Source organism: Drosophila yakuba, chromosome 3L (assembly GCF_016746365.2).
Source record: "Drosophila yakuba strain Tai18E2 chromosome 3L, Prin_Dyak_Tai18E2_2.1, whole genome shotgun sequence".
Lineage (NCBI taxonomy): Eukaryota > Metazoa > Arthropoda > Insecta > Diptera > Drosophilidae > Drosophila > Drosophila yakuba.
In genome coordinates, this window is record NC_052529.2 from 3,665,011 (window position 1) to 3,692,539 (window position 27,529).

General features: G+C 43.4%; 5 protein-coding genes across 12 annotated transcripts in view; 3 read left to right on the forward strand and 2 right to left on the reverse strand.

Moving 5' to 3' along the window:
• The first annotated feature begins 25 nt into the window (after positions 1-25).
• On the forward strand, positions 26-1,374 carry LOC6532743 (ADP-ribosylation factor-like protein 5A). The gene has a single exon (XM_002093449.3). The coding sequence runs from the start codon at positions 583-585 to the stop codon at positions 1,120-1,122; it is 540 nt and encodes a 179-aa protein (XP_002093485.1). The 5' UTR covers positions 26-582; the 3' UTR covers positions 1,123-1,374.
• LOC6532744 (ras-related protein Rab-43) lies at positions 1,363-2,712 on the reverse strand. The gene is made up of 4 exons (XM_002093450.3): positions 2,412-2,712; positions 2,263-2,347; positions 1,815-2,071; positions 1,363-1,762 (listed from the first exon to the last, which is right to left on the reverse strand). Exons 1-4 carry the CDS (start codon positions 2,622-2,624, stop codon positions 1,658-1,660), a joined length of 660 nt encoding a protein of 219 aa, XP_002093486.1. The 5' UTR covers positions 2,625-2,712; the 3' UTR covers positions 1,363-1,657.
• A 1,854-nt stretch (positions 2,713-4,566) lies between these two features.
• LOC6532745 lies at positions 4,567-9,547 on the forward strand. Its single transcript, XM_015194101.2, has 4 exons — positions 4,567-4,857; positions 8,063-8,435; positions 8,504-8,915; positions 8,972-9,547. The coding sequence occupies exons 2-4, from the start codon at positions 8,084-8,086 to the stop codon at positions 9,243-9,245; spliced, it is 1,038 nt and encodes a 345-aa protein (XP_015049587.1). The 5' UTR covers positions 4,567-4,857; positions 8,063-8,083; the 3' UTR covers positions 9,246-9,547.
• A 241-nt stretch (positions 9,548-9,788) lies between these two features.
• Positions 9,789-17,075, forward strand: LOC6532746 (ceramide transfer protein). Of its 2 annotated transcripts, XM_002093452.4 has the most exons (9): positions 9,789-9,946; positions 10,178-10,485; positions 11,512-11,904; positions 11,971-12,119; positions 12,337-12,397; positions 15,247-15,471; positions 15,541-15,772; positions 15,947-16,285; positions 16,348-17,075. In XM_002093452.4, exons 2-9 carry the CDS (start codon positions 10,213-10,215, stop codon positions 16,473-16,475), a joined length of 1,800 nt encoding a protein of 599 aa, XP_002093488.1. In that variant the 5' UTR covers positions 9,789-9,946; positions 10,178-10,212; the 3' UTR covers positions 16,476-17,075. The 2 variants fall into 2 exon arrangements, with proteins under 2 accessions (XP_002093488.1, XP_015049588.1); XM_015194102.3 differs by lacking the exons at positions 9,789-9,946; positions 10,178-10,485; positions 11,512-11,904; positions 11,971-12,119; positions 12,337-12,397 and adding an exon at positions 13,288-13,607.
• The window catches only part of LOC6532747 (Down syndrome cell adhesion molecule-like protein Dscam2), a 44,804-nt gene continuing 34,336 nt past the window's right edge, over positions 17,062-27,529 (reverse strand). For 2 of the 7 annotated variants that reach the window (XM_015194105.2, XM_039373502.1), the window contains 15 exons: positions 26,990-27,426; positions 26,610-26,763; positions 25,309-25,426; positions 24,290-24,452; positions 23,397-23,912; positions 22,812-22,958; positions 22,145-22,297; positions 21,757-21,851; positions 20,403-21,453; positions 20,194-20,340; positions 19,787-20,121; positions 19,635-19,707; positions 19,176-19,325; positions 18,899-19,067; positions 17,062-18,828 (listed from right to left, as the gene is read on the reverse strand). In XM_015194105.2, the coding sequence (XP_015049591.1) occupies positions 18,681-18,828; positions 18,899-19,067; positions 19,176-19,325; positions 19,635-19,707; positions 19,787-20,121; positions 20,194-20,340; positions 20,403-21,453; positions 21,757-21,851; positions 22,145-22,297; positions 22,812-22,958; positions 23,397-23,912; positions 24,290-24,452; positions 25,309-25,426; positions 26,610-26,763; positions 26,990-27,426 (3,856 nt within the window). In that variant the 3' untranslated portion in view covers positions 17,062-18,680. Of the gene's footprint in view, positions 18,845-18,898; positions 19,068-19,175; positions 19,326-19,634; positions 19,708-19,786; positions 20,122-20,193; positions 20,341-20,402; positions 21,454-21,756; positions 21,852-22,144; positions 22,298-22,811; positions 22,959-23,396; positions 23,913-24,289; positions 24,453-25,308; positions 25,427-26,609; positions 26,764-26,989; positions 27,427-27,529 lie in introns of all 7 variants that reach the window. The other 5 variants (XM_015194103.2, XM_015194104.2, XM_002093453.3 and 2 more) reach the window with 5 other exon arrangements.

A 27,529-nucleotide genomic window follows, 5' to 3' on the forward strand; every position in this document is an offset into this window, starting at 1 on the left:
GCTTTCCTTTCTTTCCCACACTACACATAGTTATCGATAGCAGCACTATCGATTCCAAGTGATATTAATTAATCACTTTTGCTGTTTACTTTCTTAATTAAAACTGTGTTAATTAAATTAACAACAACGGCTGCTCTAAGCCCACTGCAACGCCTAAACGAAGTCGCGTTTGACGCTGAGACGAAAAAAAGGAAACCACCTACAGGAAAGCCACCAGAAAATTGCACGCCAATCCCCTCAAAAAAATCCCATTTGGCGAAAACAAAAACAGTAATCAGGGTGTGAGAGTGTGGAGTGAATAGCTGAATAGTTAAATCAGTGAATAATTTACCGTACGGCCTTCGCCTTCCCCTGAGGAAACAACAACAAAGCCCAGCGTTCACTTACACCCACACACCCACACACACACGGGCATACCACGCATACACACGCAGGCCAGCCGATAACCTGTGTGTGAGGCAATCGCCGTCATCGTTTGAAATCAAATCTCTAATCGGTCGGTGGAAACAAGAACAACAACAGCAGCTGCAGCATAATCAACAATTGAATACTTACATATATAGCTAAATATAAGGTTTAAATATGGGACTGTTATTATCGCGGCTTTGGCGGATGTTTGGCAACGAGGAGCACAAGCTGGTGATGGTGGGTTTGGACAACGCAGGCAAAACGACCATCCTGTACCAATTCCTGATGAACGAAGTGGTCCACACAAGTCCCACGATCGGTTCCAATGTAGAGGAGGTCGTCTGGCGGAATATACACTTTCTTGTCTGGGATCTTGGTGGTCAGCAGAGTCTCCGCGCCGCTTGGAGCACCTACTACACGAACACAGAGCTGGTGATCATGGTCATCGACTCCACGGATCGGGAACGGTTAGCTGTGACGCGGGAAGAGCTCTACCGGATGCTGCAGCATGAGGATCTGAGCAAGGCGAGTCTGCTGGTCTATGCCAATAAACAAGACCTCAAGGGCTCCATGTCGGCAGCGGAAATCTCAAGACAACTGGACCTCACCTCCATCAAGAAGCACCAATGGCACATTCAGGCCTGCTGTGCGCTCACCGGCGAAGGACTCTATCAAGGATTAGAGTGGATCGTCCAGCGCATCAAGAACAAATGACCCGCCACACATGCTACGTACTAGCTAATTAATCATTAACGACTAGCTGTCTAGAGAAAGTAAACCAATTTTGATATAAACAATTTTTAAGCGTTTCCAAATTGTTTGAAAAGTTGTTGCCAAGCCAATTTTATTTAGTGTAAAATACGTCCGAACAGGAGTCCCTTGATGATTTAAATCTACGTGTATATGGATAATGTCTAGGAGCTAAGCCAATTAACTACGATACTTCCAATAAAATTACAAAATAAACGAGTTTATTTCGACACTGTCGCGTATCAAATTGAATACAAATTACAAATAGAGAAGTGGACGTATTTGCCTCTCTGAGCATTGCCTTGTAATTGACATTGTTGGCTCGATTCGCTGATGTGTGAGATTGTTTGTACTCTATCGTCTAAAATAAATACATGGTTGTGTAAAAGTTAGTGTCTAGGATTAGGTTAAAAAATTAGCATACTAAAATATAGCCACAAGAACAATTTGATCACAAAAGTAAAAGCAAAATAAACAGCAGGGTTAGTGGGTGTGAGGTCTAGGTGAGATTGCAGGAGCTGCTGCAACTCTTTAAAGGCTTTCCCTGGCCCAGGGTAATGGTGTTTTCCGGCACCTCCTCCACATTGTTGGCATCGTGTTGGCGCTGTAATGGGGAACATTATTAGCTTAGGTATCATTAAGATATGGACTCCCACTTTAAGTTCGTTGGCCAGGCAGCGGAAGGCGTCCTCCACGTTCATGTTCTCCTTGGCGGAGGTCTCCATCACAAACAGGATCTCAGGTATATATTGACACATCTGACGCGCCTCTTCGAAGTCCACCTCGCGCTGCTCCTCCAAATCGCACTTGTTGCCCACCAGAATTATCAAAACATTGGAAGCGGTGTACCTGCGCACCTCTTCGATCCATTTTTGCAGGTTGGAAAAGGAAGACCGCTTGGTGATGTCGTAAACTGTCAGGAGAAACACATGGTATTCAAGCAAGGTAAACAAACACCCCGCTGATAAGACGCTTCGCTATTCAAATCAGTGCCAGGCAATCACTTTAAAGCGTTCTGTGGTTATCAGTAGTACTTATTTGGCATGACAAATGGATGGGCGTATGCCTATGGCCCGAAACAAAAGATTCCGATACTGGACTCACCAATTAAGACCCCGTTGGCCGAGCGATAATAGCTCTGCGTAATGGTGCGAAACCTCTCCTGACCAGCAGTGTCCCAGATTTGTAGCTGAAAAAGAAGGATAGGATATGAGTCATATTGGTGATGGTATCTTGGGTAATCCATTATGTACCTTGATTTGCTTGCCCTCCACGGCGATGGTCTTCATCGAAAAGTCCACTCCAATGGTGTTCCCATGTCGCTCTATGTAGTTCCCTGTTTTAAACCTGTCCACTATGCAGGTCTTCCCCGTCCCGCAGTCACCAATGAGGACGATCTTGAACAGGAAGTCGAAGTGCTCCTCGTTTGGCAGTGCCATTAGCGTCTGGGGATTGCGGGCGGTCATCTTGGGCCGCCGTTCCTGGCCGTTAACTGGTCTCTTTTGCCTGCGGCCCTGCTTTTCCAATGACAACAAAGTGAAGCAAAACCAATTTAATTGATACGCAATATCAGCTGATGGCAATCGATAGTTGACTTATCGATATGGGGGTCAAATAGTAATACTTACAGATTTTAATTTGAATATATTTTTTTCTAATTTTAGTTTATACTATAGGTTTTCTATTTAATTTGTTAGATTTTCTACAAAGCTTATATATCGATATTATCATTTTCCATGTGGTATCAACCGTTACGTTTACCCATCACCAATTTAAATCGAAAGCTTAAATTCAAATGATTTTTACTTAAAATATTTTTAAGTAGTAATATTTTTTTAATATTCAATACATATGGAGAGCCAAAATGTTTTTGGTTCAATTAATATTTTTTTTACTATAATAATAATTAATTTTAATGTATAATCAAATAGTAGCCAAGAATTGTGAATAAGCAATTTTATTTGATTGGATTTTCTCTTTTCAAATTTGGCCAAAACGAATTTACACGATTTTCCGAATCGCAAATACCAACTCTCACTGTTGGCTAAAAAATGGAAATCTATTGGGGTGGTTTTAGCATTACGCAATAAAGCACTAAAATGTTGACAATTTATTTAATTGACTCACAAATGGAAAGCCCTCTTGCGTGTAAATCCATGTGAATCGAGGTACTTGCACCGATTAAAGCGGCGATCACGTAGGTCAGGCTTTCTGATAACGCCTGGGACTCCAATAAATTTTCACCACGTACTTTGATGATGGCGCCATTTGACGCTAAAGAGCTGGCTTTATAGGCTTGTAAATATTTACGATGTGCTTCGAAGAAATTCCTCGGGTTTTCCCAATGGAAATCTTCACAAAATGCAGACCTTGACCCACATATCTACTTCTATCGCTAGGCAGCGAAACGAGACTCACTTTCAAACCGCAGCGGAAGCGGCCGGGAAACATGTTCTATGTATCTCACCCAATGCAAATAAGCTGACCAACTGCTTCGATTGCCAAACGAATTGGAAACCGCATGCCAGATGCGCCTGCGCACACGCACTGTCGCATCCATTTCGCGTGGAAAGTTTAACTGCCGATCTGGGGGCCAAAGTCTGGCAGAGAACTTGTCCCACGATTAGCCCGTTGCTGATGAACATCGTCCACACAGGCAAAAACAGGGTCTTTAGCTATGACTATCATTAGTTGCATTTCTAATGGTTATACTGCATTTTAAGTGTCGGAAAACATGGAGAATTTACCTTAAGCTAATTAATAATATGTACTCTATGAAATAAAAAGCATTTTAACATGCATTTTGTTCGCTTTGTTTAATCATTAAATTTAAAGAATTTAAAAAATCAAAAAGGTAAATTTATGCTTTTAATGCTTACACATATAAATTTCTACGGAACAAAGTAATAATATTCCTACGTACAATTAAAGATTGTGTACTTATGTATTTTTCAAACTTTTTCTTGTTACTTTTCGAAGAGAAATTAATTGACTGCTCCCTGGAGCTGCAACCGCAACCTAGTTTCGAGCCAGGAAAGCCCTCATGATGGCGATGAGTCACAGGAATGCTGGAAAATACTCGCGGCTAGACCTGCTCCCATCTCCCTAGCGAAAAGTTCCACTGCCCCGCAGGCTGAGATCTTCAGCGCAGGCAAAAGGAAATCAAACAGCGAATTGGCAACTTCACACAGAGCTCCTCAGAAACACGAAGACCAGATCAAACGAATTTTTTTTGCTGGCCTGGCTGACTGGTTTGCCATTTTGGCTGGCGGGTAGCTTCTGCCCGACTACTTCCCCCCGCCTTGTGCCGCCCGAAAAGCCTCGGAATTCTCGGCCTCACTTTTGCATTGTAGTTTGGCCCGTTCGTCGTTGCTTTTTATCGCTCGCCTCGACCGCTGGCCGCTTTAGTTGAATTTCAAACGTTTGCGCGCGCGGTTGTCGGATCGTGTCCCCAAAAAAAATAATCGAAAACCAAAGTCGTAAACCTTGTTGAAGCCATTCCTTCGACCAAAAGGATTGCCAAGCGCAGTTTGAAAAGTGAAAAACGTGCTGAGATCGTTGCCTAGTAGAATAACATACGCTTGATCTCTAGCACTTGAACTTTGTGGAAAGAGGAAGGAGGATTTTTCAACGGAAACTAGGACACTAGTAGGCAGCGCCGACCAGTTTGGTAGATTTTTCCCAGCAACTAAAGATTATGTAAGCTTCAGACTCCTTCCGCGAAATGTGACAAAAGAAAACAAATAAGAAAAGGCAAAGGAAAACAAAAACCCAATTACCTAATTGCCATGCATCCGGCGTTATCGCTTGTCAACTTTCTACCCCCGCTTATTTTGATTGATTTCTTCACTTATGCGAGGCACGAACATCCACATTCAAATCCAATTTGAATCGAAATCCGGTGGACACTTGCACTTTCCTCCGTCGAAATTGCCTTTCGCAATAATTGTTTTTGTTTTGTTTGCCGCATTTCTGATTAATTATTCAGCACCATTTCTCACAGTGCGGGTGCAACGTGCCCGTTAAAACAAAAGACTTGAGCAACGAACTTTTCGGCGAGTGTCGTTTTGACTGCGATCGGCTATGAAATAATCAAAATTATTATTCGATCCGAAGTGCCAGCGCTCACCTGCTGACCCAGTTTTCGGTTTCACTGCAAAAATTAAGTAAATTTCTTTATGTCGCCGTTAAAGCAAAACTCTCTGGATTCTGACAGACGGACATGGATACGTCCATACTTAGCAGGCGCCAATTAAAGCTCAGCTGCACTAATTCGCCATAAGTTGCCGAGGCTTTTCTCTGTCTCGGCCACTGTCTCTTTCTATTTCTCTGCCTCCTTCTCGACTCCATTTTCTGTCTCAAATCACTTCTCTCGCATTCCCACCTGACATTTGTTGCGTGTTTGTTGTTTGTTAGTGTCTGCCTGGTTGTTTTTTTTTACCAAAGGGTAACTCCCCTGGCTCATCAAGTTTGAGCTACCGAAAGCTGTACAACTAATGCTCAAAATATGTAAACACATATTTAACGTTTAATGTACTGACACTATAGGTTACATCACTAGACTTTGGGTGGACCTGGTGAACTCTTTTTAAAACTGATGATTAATGTAGGTCGCGATGCCAGGCCTAGCATCATAAAAAAATAAAACGACTATGCAAACCATTTTTAAAGATTTTCTAATTTACGAATACACTATTTTTTGTTTGATTGCTAGTAAAAATTCTCGTATCGAAGATACATAGTCTACATTCATTATTTTTCTTTTTTTTTTGTCAGACTGAATAAAAACCACCGTAATTACACATAAGCTCTAAAATTTTCACCAAATTCGGACAAGAGTAGTAATTTTTCTTTTATTCGGCTGAAAGGCATTTAAGCTTCGACTCAGTTTTCTGAATGGACATCGAAATGATCCCTGGTCAACATGTGTTTGGCCACCATTCATGGCCATAAGCGAGAGTCGCCGCCTAGGCGTCGCTGTCAACTGCTGTGGATTGGATTGGTTTGTCCAGGACTGGAGCAGAGTGAAGGGGGCATACTGGCCGGGCAAGTTGTGGCGCTTCCTCAACGCACTTGCCCAGTCGGAGGCACTTGCTCCGCCTCGTTTGCCTCCCTGTCCAGCCTAGATGGTGACCCCATTTCGATTTCACTTCTATCACTTTACTGCAATTAATCTCATCTGCATTTCGGCCTTATGCGCTGGCCACGCCTACCGGCTGTTCGGCCGTCTGCCCCAAGTGGCAACTTGAGACCGAGTTTGTTTAGGCCTAATTTCCTTGCAGCGCCGTCACTGCAGTCACTCTGTCACTCTGTCCAGCGTTTTGCTAATTGATTTACTTGAAGGGAAAAGTTATTGGCTAGGTACGTTACAATATTCGGTTTGCTAAACTGTGTTAAAAAAAAGTTAATTAGGGAAACGTCAGCTATTCTTGGGAAGAACTGTAATTACTTTTTTATAAAAAATTGTTTATTTAGAAACTTAAACTTACTTATAATTTAAATGGATAAAACAAACAAGGTTTAGGTAATGAAATAAATTTAAAAAACGTTGCATAGGCTTGACTATTAAACAGCTCCTTATTTCACTCCTATTCCATTAAAACATAGTCCCAATACCAGAATCTTGCACCAGAAAGATCTTGCACCACTAGAAACGCCCACCGGCCTGCTTGATATCTTGTTTATAACGTGTGTAACGCTGTCAAATTGGGAGAAACTCTGTCAAACCTTTTGGCAAATTAAGTCCATGAGTTTAAAGAAGTGTGTGGAGCAGGCTGGAATGCCTTGGTCTAGATAGCTGTTGGAACCTGCACCTCCCAGTTGGCCATCAAATTGCAGCCTTTGGGAAAGTGCTGGCGCATCTGGCTGGAGCTCAAATAATCGTCCGGATCGCTAACGGATAGCAAACACTCCATCTATCTATGGATATCTCAAAGCGAACCAAACCGAACCGGCTGTGGCAAGTTCTCCGCTTAGTTGCATCATTGGTGGTGCGGTAAAAGTGCGTCTTGCTCCATTTAGATTCTATTCGGGGTGAAATCGTCTTCTGGAGTCAACAGGTTTCGTTTAGACTTATAAATCAATTTGTTAACATGCTTTCACTGAATACACACGCGTATTGCCAATTCTTCTTGCCACTGCGATTGATGTCGATTTGTGTGGCTATTGCTGCAAGTCGTAATCGGAATTCCAGCTGCCAAGGCTAACGGTTTGAGTCAGTGCACCTGGAACAATGGCAATAAGGCTAAGAAGTGTGGAAAAGCTTTCCCAAAAAATCGACATAAGCTAAAACATTGAGCGCCAAGCAAAGAAACCAGTTGAAAAGATGAAAATCGAGGGGGATGCTTAGCGGGGAAATCTAGTTGAGAATGCAGAATGGGGCAAGCGATCCAGTAGGCGAGGCCAAGTGTGCGCCACAATTGCTGTTATACAACTGTTGTATAATGATGGCCATTAGGCCAGTCTTTTGCCGACTCAATTGCTAGGCAGTCGAAATTGGAATGGAAGTCCGTGTCTAGTCGAGTTCGTTGCCTAAGTCTTTTGTTTGAGGAGAAAACTGCAGGAGCAATCAAATTAGTTTCGAAACACTGCTTACTTACTCCTAGTGAAAATAAAGCAATAGAGAATCTCTATTATAATAATGATCAATCAATCTATTCCCCTCTAATCACTATTATCAGCATCTAATCGTTATTATGACAGCATTCAATTGCTTGTTTAGCAACGAGCTTGCCAAACGGTTTAATACCAGAATATCCTAGAAACTAAAGTGTTATGTATGAGCTATGTTGATCTTATCTCCAAAAGCCCCTAAGTAATGAGTTGTGTTTACTTGTTAGACCATCATAAGTCTATGAAGCTGTTTCTCCAGTTTTTTAATAAAAATTTTGCATTACCATCCCAGCAGTCATCACTCAACGTGACCATGGAAAACGTGTTAAAGCGACGCAACCATTTGCTCCTCCTACTGCTCCTGCCACTTGTCAGCTTATGTCCAAATGCATTGGCACTCAATCGACACGCGGATGCTGGCCAGGATTTGGATATGGCAGCGCAGCTGGCGGATGCGGAGGCCGAAGCCAGGCCGGATTACTATGGCGATTCCCCGGATACGCCGCACATACGCAAGAAGCGACTCATCTGGATTACGGATGATGGCAGATTGGCCCTGCCGCCGGGCACTTCGCTGACATTCGTGCCAACCATTGCCATGCCTCTGGTTCGTCATCCGCCCGAGGGATTCTTTTCCAACCTGACCATCAGTTTTCCCGTCACCAGTGAGTAGACAGCTCTCAATGCCAATGATTAATCAATTAAATTCGATTTTTGTTGCCTCAATCCACAGTTGACTTCGACAAACTGGGCCTGACAGACAACCAAAATCCTTTGGGGGATCTGCCGCCGTTGTTCGCCCGTTCCTTTGGTCACGAGGCCGGTCATATGGTTGGTGAATATGTGGCCAGGTATCTGCATGTCCAGCGCAGGAAGAGGGATCTCAGCGAGCAGCAGAGCAGAAGCAACGAGGATCATCCCTTTAAGATACACGAAGAGGGTCCAAAGTATCCAGAACTGCCTGCCGGACTGCAGCATATTTTCCATGGCGGAGAGAGGGTTCTGCTCTATGGTGTAGTGGAGGACTTCCTTTCCACCTTTGGCATGGATGGGAAGGCCTGTTTGCTGAGAACCATTTGCGAGATGCACTCCCGCAGTTTGGAGAAGTTCGGTGTCTTTGGAGAAATGACTAAGCTATTTTTAACGTGAGTAGTTTCCTTCTATCAATCGTGATTTTTTATCATACAAATCTTTCTTATAGGGTAACCAAATCTCCCTTTTCCGACCTCGTACCCGACTATGTTCAAGCCCAGGAGGTGGGCGAGGGGAAGCAGGCTCCGGGAGAATGTTTTCCCTACTTTAAGGACTGCCCGAAGAGTATATTTAAGGCCTTGTCCAGTAAATATAGCAAACCAGCTCCTGCGAGCAAGACGAAAAAGACCAAACCCACAGACAGACCGGTGGGCGAATATCATGAGGAGCAGGTGATCCAGCTGCCCACCACTCGAGATCAGGACAACAATGTGTATATGTAGAACAACTACCAACTCCCATGCGAACGCCCATTGTTGACCTCGTCTAGATTTAAGGATTACGATTGAATTGAGCGCGTCCTCAAAGTCACTTGCTTGTAATTAACGTGTACTAATTAATTTATAATTATTTATTTTATTTACGCAATATATTTATTGTTAGTCGTAGGCGTTGTTAATTGCTTGGATTTGTATCCATGCTGGCGTAGTGCTCTGTAAATAATTGCAATTGTGGCATAATCCCTTCCAACCAACAAATGAAACCGTGTCAAATGAATAGAGAATAAACTTTCCTCAAAAAGGTGCTTTAAAATAGTTTTCTTCAACCTTCCAGATGACAGCAATAACAACAAATGTATGTAAATTTTAAAGTTTAAGTTTAACTTATTCCTAATCAGTTTGGCGGGAAACTTTTAAAACCAAACCTTGTATTTAGAAGAAGAAGAATCTCCAATTTAACGTAACTTCGCAAAAAGTCACTTCCGCCAACTATCGATAGTAAAATTCGATAGCTCGTTAATGTATCGAAACTATCGAGGGTGGCCAGCCCATCTCTAGCACAGCTTTGTTTTGGTTTTGCAGCGAAAAAAAACAGCAGCGTCGTGAGTTCTTTTCGTTTATTTACCAAGCCTCGCACAAACAAACCAGCGCGTTACGTGTTGCACAGATGTTTGCGGATCGTCGAGGCAATCAATAAGCGAAAGGTGAGTGCTCCCGGGTGGGGGACAGCTGCCGCTCCGGAACCGGGAAAAGGCGGTGCTGTGAGTCAGGCGATGTGCTCGCTGATTGAATTGGATTATCACGATTGGAGCCCCATCATCGTATTGCCAGCCGGCATTGTAGTTGTTTACATTGCGCGGACGTGGCGCAATATATTTTTAATCTTCTGCGGCAACCTGCTGATTAAGATACCCCGACACCGTTCCATTCTACAGATAACTTGGCAGTTGAACTCCGGTGCTGGCACAAGATGGACACGAACGCTGGGGAGTCGGCATCGCCGCCGTCGAGCAATGAGGCGGCGGCTGGATCCCAGTCCCAGAGCGATGCCTCCGAGGAGGAGGAGTATCTGGACAACAGTATCGAACTGCGGGGTTATCTAAGCAAATGGACGAACTACATCTATGGATGGCAGCCGCGTTACATTGTCCTGAAGGATGGCACACTCTCCTACTACAAGTCCGAATCGGAATCGGATTTCGGGTGCCGCGGAGCCATCAGCCTGACCAAGGCCACCATTAAGGTAGGACGGCCGAAAAGAGAGGGTGGAGCTGGGAGCACCGCCACCAAGTGCTTTCTATTGGACTAATAAAAAAGTAATGGGCGTGAGTGTGTGCGCATGTGTTTGCGACACATTAACCAACGATGACCACGACCTGAGGTCTCCGTTTCCATTCCCAAGCCAATACACTCATTCCCATTCCCATTCCAATTCCGAGCGACGCAATCAATGCAGCGCAATCAATTAACGTTGGGCGACCAAAATAGACCAAATTGAAGTCATCAATGTAAGTGGGGTGCCCCTCAGACCTAGGCGCTAGAAGGCCTTCTGTTGACAGGAGGGCGTGTTGTTCTAGGAGGGTGTTTCGCCATGAGTGTGTACTTATCTATTTATACTGTAGGAGCTGCCAAAAGCATATACACAATGCTGACTCACTAGAAGCGGCCCTTCCACCAATTCACTTTGACTTTGCGAACACTGATCTTGTTCAAAGATATTAAAGCCTTTTTTGGTTTCAAAGAATTTTTTCTAACAATTCAAATAACAATTATCACCGATTTAATCGCTCATAAAATGTAGCCTTGAAATTAAGACTACCTAACTTGAAGTTTAAATTACTTAGAATCGATTTATTGGCTAGTAATTCATTTCAATTCGAATTAATTTTCACATATTTCTTGTATTGGTCCTTAGTGTTTTGTCTTATAGAGGTTCTACTGTAACTTTCATTTGCAAACAATATTCTTGTGTTGGGGTGTTTTCCTTTTCGATTTCATGTTTACCACTGATTTGCGTTCCGCTATAATCAACCATTCAAAGTTAATTAGGTTTTTTCGTCGAACTTATTGTATTTCGCTTTAATAACTGGCTTCAATTACTGGCATGAAATTTCCATTTAACCTTGCCTCAGTACATACATTCCATAGTTTTCCCATAAAAATAGCAATTAATGTAGTACGATATGCAGGTGCCATGATTTAAGTTTATCCGTACCTATTTTGTACCTTATATTTTGTATAGATTACCTATGAATTATTTCGTTTGCAGGCCCATGAGTCCGACGAACTGCGCTTCGATGTTGTGGTGAACAACCTAAACAACTGGTGCCTGCGGGCGGAGACCAGCGAGGATCGCATGCACTGGGTGGATGTGCTGCAGCTGTATAAAGCGGACTCCGGGAGCACGGACACCACTTCCTTGCGCCGCCATGGCAGCACAATGAGCCTGCAATCGAACACCATCTCGCTGACCAGCGGTGGCAGTCTGAAGAAGACGCAGCGCAACCTGCGCGAAAAAGTCGGCGAGTTGGAGACGTTTAAGGATATACTATTTGGACAGATCGAGACTCTGCAGCGATACTTCGACGCCTGCTCGGAGGTGAACAAAAACAATGCCCAACCACTGGATCTGGGCGACGGTCTGAAGTCCATCGATTTCAAGGTAAAGTAGTGCACTTATCGGACCATATATACAAAGAAAACTAAGTACAACACTTGATTTTCTCAGGGGGAATCCATCACGTTTCGGGCCACAACGTCCGGCGTGCTCACCACCCTGCAGCATTGCCTAGAAATCATCGGCGAGAGCGATGAGTCATGGAAACGGAAACTGGAGCGTGAAATAGATAAGCGCCGACGTTCTGAGGACCAAAGCAAGTAGGTTTACCTTGTCGGAATATATTCCTAGAAGGAAAAGCAATTTAAATTGAATTTTTCTTGAACTTTATATTATTATTCAATGTCATAAGTCTTAAGGTCCAATTAATTCAAAAAAGATTTATAATGCATTTACAATTGATTTGTGCCATTAAATCATTCATTTATTTTAAATATTTACAAGCTACGATAAATTCATGTGTTTCATATTTTGCAGAAAGCTCAAGGACGAAGTCGAGAAAATGAAGCGTTTATCGTATCCTGGCCCAGATTTCGAGGTGAGTGCAAGTTTACAGCTCGTAAAAGCAAGAGCAAAAGCGTAATCGCATTCACGGTCATTGCTGCCCGAATCGGGGCCAAACACGTTCCTACTGAAAAAGCAAACAATCACCGAACGAGTGGCGCGAAATTCGTATAAACGATTTGCGTGCGATTTGTCGGCGTCTTAAAATAAACCGCCTAGTTCGACGTTGTGTCAGAGATTTCATCATATGCGGGGAAAGTAGAACACGCTGGACTATTATTCAAGCGTTTTCGATTGGATTATGGACTGCCACTATTTGGTTCCAAGTTTTGGTTGACACGAAGTTCCGATGTTAGTTTTTATCTGGAAAAGGTCATGCAATATCGTTTATTCCGCTTACATTTATTTTTCCATTCGATTGCATTTTAATGGCATATGTCCACAATAGCTTCATAAAAAAAACAGCTCTCCTACGAATTATGAGTACTCAACTTGGTTGTTCTTCTTGGCCCACTTGGAGACTACTCAAGCTGAAAGACTGGGCGTCTAGACGGTTTCTTTATTCCGGATTGACAGTTGATTGTAGTTGAAGATCTACCTCGAGCCAATATTGCAGACATTGATGTTGAAAAACGATCCAACGGTTGGTTAGAAAGCACTATGTACAACGGGTATATTTACTATTACGTCCTTACTGATCTTTATATAAAATCGCAGTTAAAAATTTATCACAAAGAGTAGACGGTATGGGTGTCTAGCGTTATTTGTTTGTATTATATTTCTATGATTTTTCACCATACGTTCAAGCTAAGAGCATTCAATATCCCCCTTACTTTTTGAGCTCTTGCTTTTAGCCTGGCTTACAGCTGTCAGGTTTATGGCTTATAAGCTAGGCTGGTCAGTCGGCGGTTAGCGATCGAGTGGCCAACACGTAGCAATCATAAACAAATTTGCTAGGCAAACAATTCAAAACGAAACTGTTTCTTTTTCATATTTGTCGTGGCATTTAATTGACTGTGCAGATTGTGAAATTTCTTGCATTGCATTGAAAGAGCCATAATAAATAAACAAGTGTACACAATTGTAGCAAATGCTAGTTCATGTTGTAAATATAAAATCGCCGCACGCACCGCTCTACAAATATACAAATTTATAAAATTATAAACAACGTCAACGCGATGCCCTCGGTGCGATTTCTTTGGCGCTCCAGCGGATTTCAGAAGGGCAACGTTAAACAAATAAAGGTACACTACATAAAGTTCATAAACGATTTACATAAGGGAGTGTAGAAATTTTTTTTTTTGCATGGAAATATTTAAGGGTGTATTGACACTCCCATAAGCAATAAACGTTTAATCGTAAAGAAGATACAAAAAAAATATGCAAAAAAAGTTTTGATAACAAAATGAATGTGGAATATTTATTATAACAATATTTTAATATACATAAAAACTTAAAAAGTAATAGGGTTTTCCAAACCAAATTGGCCTAATTTGTGGGCCACCCACTCGCTGTTGAATGTTTGTTATTTTTGAAGTGCGGTTGCCAAAGAATCCCACGCATTGATTTATTATTTAAATGCAAGAAATCCTTTTAGTTTGAGCTTTTAGCTCTGCGGGCTTTTCGCTTTTCACTCTTAGCCACCCGCTTTTTCCTGCTCTCTTTCTGGCCCTCTCTCTGCTCCTCTCATCCTGGCCAAGTTGCCAGTGCGTTTGGGCCACCAGCAACAGTTTGTTTTGTGTCCTCGTGCTCGACGGAAGGATTCGCCAGGACACAAGTTCGCTCGCTTTTCCTGCTTTCGCCTGCCACGCAAACCTTTCGCTCTCTTTGACTCTCTTGCGGTTGGATTCCTGCCTTTTCCCTGTTGAGAAGGAGCTTAATTTTTGCCGCCCGAAAACCTCGTCCTTTTGTTGGGTTCAACTGCAAACAATTTGTGGAGGAGCCTGGTAAGAGAAGACACAGCGACGCCACAGGAATAAGTACACATTTAGCCCATGACTTCATCGCTGGCCATTCGCGAGTGCCACTTGGCCAAGATGATGATGCACTCGACTTCACGCCGCAGGGTGTATTTATTTCACCGCTTTTGGCTGCGCACATGTCTGCTTTAATTAATAAATATCAATTCAATTCCGCACAAATTCCATTCGAGGCATTTATTCAGCGCCGTTTGCCGTTCTGGGGATACACGCGCCAGTCGCAGACGTCAGAATGCGTACAGTGAACACTGGCTAGCACGGAATAGAGCAGATATGTGCTTTGAAAGGGTCTTGTACCTTAAGGGATACTTTCGACTTCTATCCTGTATAATCATTTATATCAACCCTATTTCATACTAAAAAATCCTTAAAACAAAGTTTACTTTGTTTGTACATTACATCATGAACAAATGTACAACTTATACATTTATTAAGTTAATTAAATTTTGGCAGTAGTTTCGAGTAGCTTACTGGTGGTTTCTCCCCAAGAGATGCCACTGCTTTAATGGGATTCAAGTACCAAGCCCCGTCTGGCGGTCTTTTGCTTTCGTATTCATGGCACAATGATGCGCCTTTGTGTCCATTATGCTCGCCCAATTACGCATGCCAGCCGACTACGAGAATCTCCGCCTGCCGACTGGTTAGGGTATGGAACGGGCGAAAAAACAACAGCATAAATTTGATTTTCTTGGGCCATTTGGCCGCACAAGTGTCGGCGATTAATTTATACAAAGCACGTTCCATTTCTTTCCAATTGGATTGAATGCGGTTTCGTCATTAAAATTAATTAGGCCGAACCTTCGAAGATGCTTTTGGGCTAAACTCGACTTAGTTTATAAGCACGAAACGTGCGCGGTCCTAATGGAAATATATATAATATGACATTTCCCTTTCAATTTTGTAGGAGGGTCCACATTCCACATTGCCCGAGGATGAGTTCTTCGATGCGGTCGAAACGGGCCTGGACAAAATCGAGGAGGACATGCAGCTGCGCTTTAAGCTGAAGCTGCAGTCCCAGATCTCCCAGACCCTGGTCAACGTTCCACACGAGGCGGTGGCCGAAGGCGAGGAGGCACGCGAGGAGTTCGGCACGGGTGCGGAGGCCACCAGCCATGCCCTGTGGCCGGAGGTAAGACCGGAAATTGCCAATCTGGCGCCCCCCCCTAACAAGCAGCTATTAATTGGATTTATCCCGCAGATCGATCGCGTGTGCAAGGAGCAACTGCACTACGCACGCGAGGGCGTTGGCCAGGACGGCAATGGCTGGCAAATCTTTGCCGACGAGGGGGAGATCAAAATGTACAAACGCGAGGAGGAGGTCAACGGGCTGGTTATGGATCCCCTGAAGGCCTATCACACGGTGCAGGGCGTGACGGCGAGGGAAATGTGCCATTACTTCTTCATGCCCGAGTTCCGAAATGACTGGGAGAGTAAGTAATTGCATTAAACTGGGTTTCACTTTTGTTTATTCTGGTTTAAAGCTGGAAGTTGTAGTGCAGCGTTTTGCTTTTAATATCATAAATACAGATTCGTAACAGAGTCTGGCTCCACAAGTAACCTGTTGAAGCTTATCTAACTTTTAATTAAAACCTTTTATTCTCTAGCCACTTTGGAGGACTGCACTATCCTGGAAAAAATATCGGCGGACACCCTGCTTTTCCTGCAGACCCATAAGCGGATATGGCCGGCCAGTCAGCGGGATGCGCAATTTTGGTCGCACATGCGCAAGATCACAGACAATCTGGAGCCGGGCGCCCGGGACATGTGGGTGGTGTGTAATAATTCGACGGAGTACGCTAAGCAGGAGTCGAAGAATGGAAAGTGCGTCCGGATCTTCCTGACCGTAATACTGGCCTGCCAAACCCATCTGCCCGAGGGTTATGTGAAGGGCCAGCCCCTTAATCGCAACGATCTAACCTGCAAAATAACCTACTGCTCTGTTGGTAAGTACACTCAATCTGTAACCTAATGGACCTATTTAATTTACGTGGTTTTCTATAATCAGTTAATCCTGGAGGCTGGGCGCCAGCGAGTGCTCTGAGAGCCGTGTACAAGCGGGAGTATCCCAAGTTTCTGAAGCGCTTTACGGGATACGTAATAGACCAGTGCAAGGATAAGCCTATCATGTTCTGATATTTGCCATAAGCAACAAAGCAATCAAAACCAATCAAAGCTGAATCGTCTCACGTGTTTGGCTTGAACTTTATCCTTAATAAGCCTCCAGTTTGTGGCCTCAACTATATTTTGAAATCTGTTTTGCTACTCCTTACTTCATTTCTATAACCATTTCGTTGAGTTTCACGACTTTGGTTCTTCTGTACAAGAGTGTTCTCTAAGCGAAATGTTAGAATCCCCTTTTGTATCTGCGCTAAGGCAACCAAGATATAGTGTTACCTATTTAGCCGTAAGTTATTTGTAAGTGAAACACAATCATTGTATAGATATTAGTTCCAAAACTTTCTATCTGTAATATCTGTATATCTTTATGAACATGCTTTAAATGCAACAATTGCAAGAATGATGAGAGGGATGCATAGCTACATGTACGAAAGCTTTTCTTTTGTTGTGAATCTATATTATATATCCGCATACGTACGAGTCGAGTATATATATATATAAATATTCCCATATTCCCGCCCAGAAACATCGGTTTTACTCAACTGTCAAGTGTAAATAAATTCGACTTACTGTTATCTCCGAATAAAAGAAAGATCTATACTTGTTTTTATCATATGCCATGTCATGTATTTGAAGTTTTTCATAGATTCCGCGAACTATTTTCAATGTACATAAATTGTGCTGTTTTAGAAGAATTTTCGTGTGTAATTTTACAACTTGCTTTTGTTTTTTTTTAAGTTTTTTGTTAATCGCAATGTGCCAAAACACCTTTTTTCAAATTTACAACCGAGTACTGCAGTTGAAGAGTATTAAATGCCTACAATTTGCTTTGGTTTTTTTTTTGTTGTGCAGTCTGAAAAGTTGCCTTGCCAAATGTCGATTCTAATTAATTCGTTCAACTTCAACTTTATAAGTTTATCATCCACGACTGGAATTACATACGTTTACAATCTTTGGTTTTTCACGTTAATGCTTTCTATATGTGTGTACTTGTTGTGTCATATTGTCATGTAATTGGTTGCTTGGTTGTTGTTTGTCGTTGTAGTAGCTATTGGAAAATAGAGTTATATATACGAGTGTCTATATGGTACAGGAGCAGTGTCTGTGTATCGGTTGTGTATGCTATTTGGCAAATATTCGGCTATATCTTGTTGCTATTGGGTTGGCTTTTGGTTGGTTTGGTAGTGGTAGTGGTCTAGTTTTGAGCGGTCGCTTAGTTTCGGCTTGTGGAAATGCATGCTGGTTTGGCTTTCGGTAATTTATCTTCCTCTAACATTTAATACGTTCTTATGCTCTTATGCTCATTGTATTTTTTCGGTTTTGTTGTATTATACGATTTTAGAAGTAATTGTATGACGCTTAGCTATGTACAACAGTTTCATAAACTATCTGAATGCATTCGTGTTATTGTATCCCCGTAAATTAATTTTATTTATTTAAGTAACTAGCTAACAGTTGTCAAGTATTCTGGTCGCAAACACTTACAAACTGATGCAAAACTTGAAAACTGGAAACAAACAATGCAGTTCAACGAAATCTCCATAATTCACTACAAATGCAAAGAATTTCGGCAATCTCTTCACAAATCGCCTACCGTTTACAATCGTTTTTAGTATAATTATGCGTATATAGTACTATACGTTATCTGCTTTTGCCCGACATTTCACATCTGCGGCCTGCCGCAGTTCAGTTTATCATACATTAAATGCTTAAGTTAGGATCTATAACATTAATTTATTTATATTTCTTCATCTTTGCATCCGCCTCAACTTTTTCAAGTTTATCTTCATTACACTTACGCAGCTTTTCAAGTTTAACTAAGCATAATCAGTGTGTAAATAAGTCTTATGGTTTATTTCTCGCGCTGTATCCATTCGTTCGCAAAATCTGATGTTCGTTGAAAATCAAAGTTCCCTCTAAATCTGTTTAATATTCGATTCATTCACTTATCTCCAACTCGCTATCATTTCATGTCCGCTCTTTTGTAAATAGTTGAAATGCATTTCATTTACTGACTTTAGGTAGTGTTTTAAATTTTTTTCCGTTTTTTACTGGTTTTTTGTGAAGTCTGTCGAGATTTCAATACAATCTCGAAATTGTTTCCTTGTTTTTGGGTGGATTTACAACAAATTTTACAGTTTCGTTACGCGCGATTTCCGTTTATACATTTTTTTTAGTTAAAGATTACGTTTTAAAATTAACATCCTTCGTCCTGGGGCCCTAGACATTTATCTGGAAAGCCTCCCGATGGAGTTTCTGATTGGCACGCATTCGTGGCGACGTCTGGGTCTTCGTCTTGTCGTTGGCATCCGAAAAACGAGCTGGTGGATTTATGTGGTCCTGATAGTTTGGTGGATAGTTGGATATGCTAAACGTACAGGGTTCTGATTACGTAAGTAGCGGCAATCGACACACGGCATATTCACGAGATCACATACCTAAAAGTAGTTTCTTCATTGTGGCTCGAATAGCCACTGGAACTTCGCACGTGCCGCTTTCCGCTCGTTCCCGGCTTTCCGCCCTTCCGGGCGGCGAAGGGCGGCTTCGATTTCCGGGTCATGCTAGTGGGCGTGGTTTCGGAGGAGGACGAAGTCTCGTCCTGGGTATCTGCAAGTGCAAAGGCACCCATCAATATTATACTTCTCATCAAATTTCTAACTAATTATAAACTAGTTTTAGAGAATGGTGTGCCGGGGGATTCACCTGCTGACTTACCACGTTGTGCACGATACTTGGCCGAGTTTAGAGCGCGCGCAGACACATCATTGTCGGACTCGGAGCCGAGTGTGTCATATTCTGTAATTGGGATGTGAAGCGTTAGGATTTTCCTAACTTCGGAATCTGTTGAACCTGGATTGTCCGATTCTAAAAAGTTTAGTACGATTCGATGGATTTGTACGTTGTTTGTTGATTTGTTTTTTTTTTTATCGTGATGATGTACGAATGTGGGTGGAGAAAAACGTTGAGAGCAATGAGAAAAAGATGGGTTAAACCAAGGGCTCGGCGGATCGGTTTGGTTGGGTTTCTGGACGGGATGGGGTGGGGGTGCGATTGTGACAAGCGATGCTTCAATTTGGCTTACAGCTAGATGGAATCAGTGGATTGGCGGAGGAATTGGGGCTTTGTACGAATGACAGACAGGAGGGGTGAACATTGAAACCATTTCATAGCTACCTTGGCTCTCTGAATGTGGATCCCTGAGGCGACCCACTTTTCGTCGCACCTTGGTGTACTCCGGTTCCTTGGACTATATACAAATTATATATATTCATTAACAATTAAATTTCATTTATCATTATGTTATTGGCGATCATTACTGCACTTACGTGATAGCTTTCCGGCTTGACATCGTGGTAGACAAAGGATCCGCGCACCGAGTGATAGGGCCCACTGTAGACATTGCCGCTGTAGGAGCTCTCGCTATAAGTCTGTTTGTTCAGTTGAAAGGTTGCATACGGGCAGATGTCCTCGATGTACTCGTTCCCCTCCGCCTTGCCAAAGCTGCCGGAATCGTTGGAGTTGGATCCCCGCGGAGCCGAAGTGCCCGGATTACATCGCACGGCTAGGTACTGTTGGTCCCGATTCTGTTTGTTCTGTAGATTGGCCAGCGATGGCGACTCCGACATCGAGGAACCGGCCAGACGGGCCTGGCTGGCTAGCTCTGGATTTGTGTTTAATGTAAAAGTATTATTTAGATTTTTTAGATTTTTCATTTAATTTAATGATCACTCACTTCGCTTTCTGAGGAAGAGAGCGGCGCCAATCAAAGCCAGCAACATCAGTAGGGAAAAGCAGATGGGCAGCAGTAGCTTGAAGTTGGCATAGAAGGGCAGGTCGCTCAGGTGGGACACAGGTGTGGAGTGGTCGTTGTTATAGATCACTAAAACATATAAACCCTTATAAATTGTCTTACTTAAGAGGAGTTTGTATTAGAGAACCTACCTCCTTGTGTGGACAGTGTGGTAAAGTTGTAGATGGCAGTGGTGGAGCCGGCATTATTGTGGGCCGTGACTTTCAGTTGGTACTTTGTGCCGGGTACCAAATCGCTGACCGTGTATATCCTTTCCGTCGGCGGAATGTGATTGGACACCACCGCCCACGAGGATCGGCCATAAACCCGCGACTCGATCATGAAGTACAGGATGCCGCAGCCACCATCGCCCCAGGAGTCCAGCCAGCAGGTGACGCTCGTTGAGTTATTGGTGATCATCTGGGAGTGCTTTGGTTGCACGGGCGGATTACCCTTCGTATAGGAGTTGACTATGTCGCAGGGCAAGCCCGTTCCAATCTTATTGTAAGCGGTGATGTACAACTGGTAGCGAGTGCCGCACCACAGGTTGGTCAGCAGGTGCGACGTGGTCTTCGAGTCCACCTGCAGCTCCTCCCAATCGCCGTTGTCGCGCTTGTAATTGATGACGTAACCCAGAATGGGACTACCACCGTGACTATTGTCCATCCATTCCAGGAGCAGACTGTCCGTGTAGGCATTTATCACCGTGAGATTGGGCGCCTCTGGTGGCACCTTCACCACAATGTTGTACACGATCTCGTCCTTGCCCCAGGTGTTCTCCACACTGCACGTGTAGTTACCCGCATCACTCGCCTGGCACTCCTTCATGTAAAGCGTGCCATTCTTGGCTATCGTCTTGCGGGCACTCGTCTCCATATTGTGACCATCCTGCCGCCAAATGGTTACCGGTGCAGGGGCTCCCACCTTCCGGCACGGCAGCTCCAGATGCTCCTTCCAGGGCGTGACTATCCGCTGGCTAAAGGACACAATGCGTGCGGGCACCTTGTTGTTGGGCGGCACAGTGACCACTTGCGTCTTCTCGCCCTCGCCCATCTTGGTGGAGGCAGTCAGCCAGAACTGGTACGTGGCCGACTCCTGGGTGCGCACCGTCTCGTGCATCTCCACGAAGGGACCTAGGAGGCGCTTGTGGGTGCCCTCCTCGCGTCCGCCCTCCAGCATGGACATGTAGAAGGTGTAGCCCGTCTGGAAGAAAAGGGGGTCGCATAATAATAATTGTAAGCTATTGAGGATTAGCTTAATGAAAATGTAGAAGTGGCAAGCAGTTTCAGGAATTCTGACTGTCCCCCAACATTAGTTTCTTAGATAGTAAAATAGTTAGTCAGAAAATTACTTACTACTTAAACTAAACTCTCTTTCAATATATAAAATATTATTGAATAATAATAATAAATATTTCTTTCGATCCTTAAACGGGCTGACCTTGACTAGACTTCCCTGACTAATCCAATGATAACGTGCCCTAGGGTTTTACAAAAATATACTCACAATGTCACCATTGGGCAGATCGGGCGGCAGCCAGGATATTATGATTTTTGAGCTCGACGCGGGTATCGCCTTGATGGCCTGCGGAGCGGAGGGCACTGCATTCCACGATTGCGATTGCGATTGCACAAATAAATGAACGTATGTACATAGATATGGTATATAAATAAATGTATATGTCAGCAGATGGTAGTGTGCATGGTGTTGCATGGAAATTGCCGGCGCGGCAACGACAACGAATCGAGGTGGCTGGCGAGGATTTGGGGGATGGGCAGAGCAGAGCAGGGCAGGGCTACCCAGGATGGTGCGATGGGTACGATGGCTGGATGGCTGGATGGGATTGGGGGTGTGCCGCACCTCGTTTGCGTTCATTGAACCGAATGCCACTTACCATCCTCGTGGGTGCGGCAATAAAACGGTTTGGTTTTCATGCCATCGCCTACTTTGGTGTAAGCCAAAACCCAGACCGTGTAGTTGGTGTATTTGCGCAGATTCTCAATGGTGACGTATTGATTTGTTGACTTGACAACCTCCGGATCGGTTTCTGAGCACGTGTATCCGAGGCAGTGCACCAGGAGCCAAAGAACCATAGAAGCAGCAGCAGCAGCAACAGCAGGCGGGCGAGAGAAGGAGAGACGAGAACAATTAGCACTGATTGGAAATATGAGGACCATGAAGTGGGCTAATTAATTGCCGAGTGCCATAAATTTCAAAAATAAGTTGGCCAAGAGGCGGTCGTTTTGGTCGACAGCATTCTGGTCACATTCCAGCGTGGTAATTGACCATCGCTGCTGTGTCGTAAATGCAGTTAAATCGCAATGAAACTGCCGTAGTTTACTGCTGACGAGATGTTTAATTGCGTATTATACATAATTGTAAGCAAACAACGAAGCTCAGCATAATAAACATATTTTTGTAAGCCAAATTTATACAAATATTTTAGCTTCTTTTTACATTTAAATTTTTACGATACATTTTTCTCCTTGATGAAATATGGAATCAAACACAATGGCAAAAGGGGTAGTACCTTAACTGGCGAAATTTCGCGGCAGACTTACCGTACAGCTCGTCCACCGATATGTAAAACACTTTGTAGCCCTTGATTTTTCCATTTTGGCCATCGATGTCCGGCGGTGACCAGGTGATATAGATCGATGTGGAGCCCAGTACATCGCACTGCGGCGATTCCGGCGGCGATGAGGGAACTGCAGAAGAGGGAAGCCGGTTTGTTAAACGATTTTCTTACACTACAAAAATATTTATGGGTGTGTAATATAGATTCTTATATTTTTAAATTACAACCCAATGTGTTTGCTTATGATTTGAATCTTTAACTACCAAAATATTTATGTTTGTGTAATACAGATTCTTACATTTTTAAATTACAACCCAAAGTGTTTGTTTATGATTTGAATCTTTAAGAGCTTAAATCTTGCTTTAATTTCCATGGGAACTAAAGAGTTTTGATTTTGTCTTGATTTTTCTGAGTGCATACCCCGACTCCCTCTCGCAGTCTGACTACGGGGATTCCAGCCGGCTGCAGGTCAAAATTCGTGCACGGCCAATTAACAAAAGCAATCAATGTCAGCCCAACCCAAGCCCAACCCCAAGTCCCACTGCCCCATCCCACCTTCAACACTCACCGTCCTCCATTGTTTGCACGGCAATCTCCTTGCTTGGTGGTCCGCTGCCCTGGCTCGTGTAGGCCTGCACAATCACATGGTACTGGGTGAACTTGTTGAGATTGGCCAGCACCGTCTCACCACCGAAATGGGAGCGCACCTCGACGGTCTTAAAGCTGAATCCCTGCGTGGGATTAACCTCCTTGTCCTCGGGCGTCAGCGACATCTGGTAGCCCACGTAGTAGCCGAGCAGTATGCCGTTCCAGTGATCCCGTTCCGGAGCATCCCACGTCACGAAGATCTCGGTGGAGCTCTTGGGCTCAGCACGCACGGCCAGTGGTGGACCCGAGGGCACCTCCTCCAGCGTGGTCACCTGCACCACCTCCGAGAACTCGGAGGCACCCAGCTTGTTCTCCGCCGACATGCGGATGTGATAGGCCTTCGCCGGTCGCAGCTGCTGGATGTTGATCACCGTCTGGGCTCCGGCAATGGTGAGGTGCTCCGCATTCTGCCAAATGTCTGAGGGCGAAAAGAAGTCTAATTATTTGTGTATTTTAATGGTCACATGTGGGCAGAAAATAATTTTAATAATCAAAAAAAGATATTTAATACTTCATTAATATATTTTATTTATAAAACGCTATTATTATTTTAAATGTTGTTATTTATAAAATGCTATTATTATTTTTAATTTTGTTGTTTATATATATTATATTATTATTATATTTTAAATTTTGATATTTATAAAATGCTATTATTCTAAAAGAATGTTGTTTTTTATAAAATGATTAACTTATGAATCCGTTCAACTGGGCGTATACGCTATATTTTTCGCTGTTAATTACTAGGCGGATACGTAATATTCATATGGCTTTTTTGGTATATGCTTACAGATTGAATTTTCTTTTTCCTACCTGATATCTGCTTGTAGTAGATGTGGTACTCCTCGATGGGACTGTTTCCGGCAAAGGGCTGGCTCCAGGTGAGCTGCAGGCTGCGCGACTGCTGCGAGTTGATGCGGAGATTCTTCGGCTGCTCGGGCACTTCCTGCACGATGAGCTGGATTGACATCTCGTCCTGCCGAAATGTAAAATCGAATGGGCTTGTATTAATTCCGCGTAGCTATACGATTGACGACGATGATGATGCTGATGATGATGATGATGGTATGATAATGGGTATGGACTTGGGCCGAGTTGCCGCATTAAGAGTTCATTTGCGCCCAGTGAAAGTCATGACAGGCAGCCAGTTGCAGCTGCTGTTCGGTTCGAGTCTCATTCAAATTGCCATAAATTAAGGTTAACAGCAGCAGTTGTGGTTGGGGGAAAGGGGGTCTCTGGGCCAACTTGCAGACAGACAAGGCTGGGGCAAAACTTTTTTGACAGTGTGTGAGTTGTGCGTGCTGCAGACTGGCAGCCAAACTTGTAGATTTTGTACACCGCAAACATTTAGCTTAAGTATTTTCATTTGCAAGTTTACTCTTTGTAGAAGCAAACGGACGTAAATTGTTATTTGATAGCTTACAAAGAAGAAAATCGTGTCAAATATTTATAATTAAATAGCAAAATGTTAGAAATTGGCTTTCCATTAAAATCCCTCACTTACAATTCGTATCAAATTAAATGAGTCCAATACTCGTATAAATTTGCGATATAAATTGTAGCTATTTCTGTGATATTAATGGCTTGGTCCATTGAGTTATTCTGATATATTTAGTGCATTTAGACACATTTGAAACGTATTTTTCTGTGCACTTCCCAGTGATTTATCGCTCTCACAGAGCTGACAACGCTGCAAACAGCGATCGAAACGAACTAGAGCTCGGCCCAATTCCATTAGTCCACCGACAGTTTGATTTAAGTCAACTCGATACATAATAATATCAGGGGCTCGGTGTCGTGTGCCACACAAAAGTGTCAGCCTTGCAACTTACCTGTCCGAATGCATTGCTCGCCTGACAGATATAAATGCCCGTATCCTGGCGATATGTGTGCGAAATGCCCAATTCGGAGACCATGCCGTCGTCGAGCACTTGATCTCTTATTGTGTAGCTATATGTGTGTGTCGTGTGATTTATATGCAAGTAAATGCATTCAAGAGACACAAATACAGATGCACGCCAGGTGCAGATACAGATACAGATGCAGTTGCAGATACACAGATGCAGATGCAGATACGGATACGTGGATGTGAATGTGGATACGTGTTTGCGCAACGTGAGCGATGCAATGCAATTTTATAACAATGTTTTCCACGTTGTTGGTGTGCCAGTTGTAGTTTTGTTGACAAAGACGAAGACGTACGAGTCCGAAATGCACACACAGATACGCACATGCACGCACACATGCGCACGGCACACACGTGGCATTCGTGTGCGTGTGCAAATGGCATAAATAAATAAAACGCATGTGCATATTCAGTTGTTTGCAAAGCCAAAGGCAGGTGGCGGTGTATGTGTGTGTGGGTGTGAGTGGGTGTGTGGGTGTGTGGTGTGGGCCGGAAGAAAAGAGAAAGCCGGAAATACATATACATTAAAACACTTACGATACACAAATACACAAGGATACAAGTGGGCACTAAAATGGAACTGAATCTCCAGCTATAAGGCCATGGAAATGGCATTTCTAAATGGCAAATGCAGGCACAAGTTTTCTTTGTGACGAGTTCTTCGAGCGAGGATACTTGGAAAAAATAGTTATCAACTCAGGACTTGGATAAGATTCTAAGAAAAGTGCTCCAAGCCTCTGACCTATTTCTGTATTTTTAATTTGCTGCTCATAATTGGCAAAAGTTGTTTAAGATCTATTATTGCTCATAATTGGCAAAAGTTGTTTAAGATCTATTTACCTAAGGAAAATGCTTTCAAAATCGAGTAGTCATTTTTCAAAGTGTTAAGCAAATACGAAGGGGAATTGAAAGCCCTTGATTAGAGTCTGGCATATGAGAATTCTCATTGCGAAAATATGAGGCAGACAGAAAGAAGGACTGAAAACTCATTGCCTGGTGAAAATTGAGTTAGGTCTTGGCCAAGTGCTGGTATCCTTGCTGGTATCCCTGCCCAGCTTCAGAACATCAGATCTCGAAACGAAATCCAAGCCCCCCAACAGAACTCCTTTAATTAAAAGCAATTTGTTGTTTGCAATCGACTTGGAATTGATTTCGCCAGACACGCAGACACTTAGGAATGGGAAAATCCCTAAAAGTGGGCACGATTGGGATTGGATTCACTCTTACCGGGAATCCAGCGACTCGTCGAGATACTGTTGCGTTGCCTGGATTTTCCATTTAAAGTCGATGGGATTGTCGCCCTGCACGTTGCACTGCACATGGACCTGCTTTCCTTTGGCCACCGAAATCTGCTTCGTCTTTGTCTGAAAGTGGGCGGGCACTGCAAGAAACAGGGCGTGGCATTAAATAAGTTACACACCCAACTTGAACCCATTTGAAGCAAGTGCAGAACTTTAATATTATCTGCTAGGAGCTTGAATGATTTGTATAAGGCTAAATAATAAATGAGGCTATAAATAAGACTAAATTAGGTTAAGATTGCAAGCTGCAAAGGCTTGTTAGCAATTCCTTAAACTTATCATACAACTACTCACGAATGCACTCACCATTCACTTTGAGGAAGATGACCTTGCTCACACCGGAACCAATGTTGTTTTTGGCCTCGCACAGGAAGTGTCCTTGCGACTCCTTGCTGATCTTCTTGAAGAAAATGGTTCCGTTGGGAAACAGCTGCACTGTGGGCTCGTAGAGGAAGTCCTTGTACTCCCCTGGCGTTGGTCCAATCGCCTTCTTCCAGGTGATTGTCGGTGTGGGGTAGCCTGAGGATTGACAGTGAAGTAGGACATCGGCGCCCGCCTGGGCACTCGAGTCCTTTGGCTCCAGGATCCACTTGGGCGGCACATTTACGGTCAGTGGTACGGTGAACCTTTCCGTACCCGCCACATTGCTCGCGATGCAGGTGTAGTTTCCGGAATGGTCGGAGGATATGTGCTCGATGACCAGACTCGCCGAATACTCATCCAGGCGGCGGAAAACCTCATTGCTGTCGTAGGAAAGAAAGTATTTGTGGATCAGTTAGATCGGGTTATTCTTTAAATTAGTTTCCTAAATATTTTAAAAAGTAAATCTAACCAATTCCACAACTC

What these genes read in the sequence shown, in the direction of transcription:
- LOC6532746 (XM_002093452.4), top strand. Translation starts at nt 10,213, where the DNA reads ATGGACACGAACGCTGGGGAGTCGGCATCGCCGCCGTCGAGCAATGAG. An exon ending in ATCCTGGCCCAGATTTCGAG is followed by an intron (nt 12,398 to 15,246) that starts GTGAGTGCAAGT and finishes TCAATTTTGTAG; the next exon opens with GAGGGTCCACATTCCACATT. An exon ending in AATAACCTACTGCTCTGTTG is followed by an intron (nt 16,286 to 16,347) that starts GTAAGTACACTC and finishes TTCTATAATCAG; the next exon opens with TTAATCCTGGAGGCTGGGCG.
- LOC6532744 (XM_002093450.3), bottom strand. Translation starts at nt 2,624, where the DNA reads ATGACCGCCCGCAATCCCCAGACGCTAATGGCACTGCCAAACGAGGAG. An exon ending in TGGAGGGCAAGCAAATCAAG is followed by an intron (nt 2,348 to 2,411) that starts GTACATAATGGA and finishes CTTCTTTTTCAG; the next exon opens with CTACAAATCTGGGACACTGC. An exon ending in GGCCAACGGGGTCTTAATTG is followed by an intron (nt 2,072 to 2,262) that starts GTGAGTCCAGTA and finishes TTCTCCTGACAG; the next exon opens with TTTACGACATCACCAAGCGG.
- LOC6532745 (XM_015194101.2), top strand. Translation starts at nt 8,084, where the DNA reads ATGGAAAACGTGTTAAAGCGACGCAACCATTTGCTCCTCCTACTGCTC. An exon ending in CATCAGTTTTCCCGTCACCA is followed by an intron (nt 8,436 to 8,503) that starts GTGAGTAGACAG and finishes CTCAATCCACAG; the next exon opens with TTGACTTCGACAAACTGGGC. An exon ending in ATGACTAAGCTATTTTTAAC is followed by an intron (nt 8,916 to 8,971) that starts GTGAGTAGTTTC and finishes TCTTTCTTATAG; the next exon opens with GGTAACCAAATCTCCCTTTT.
- LOC6532743 (XM_002093449.3), top strand. Translation starts at nt 583, where the DNA reads ATGGGACTGTTATTATCGCGGCTTTGGCGGATGTTTGGCAACGAGGAG.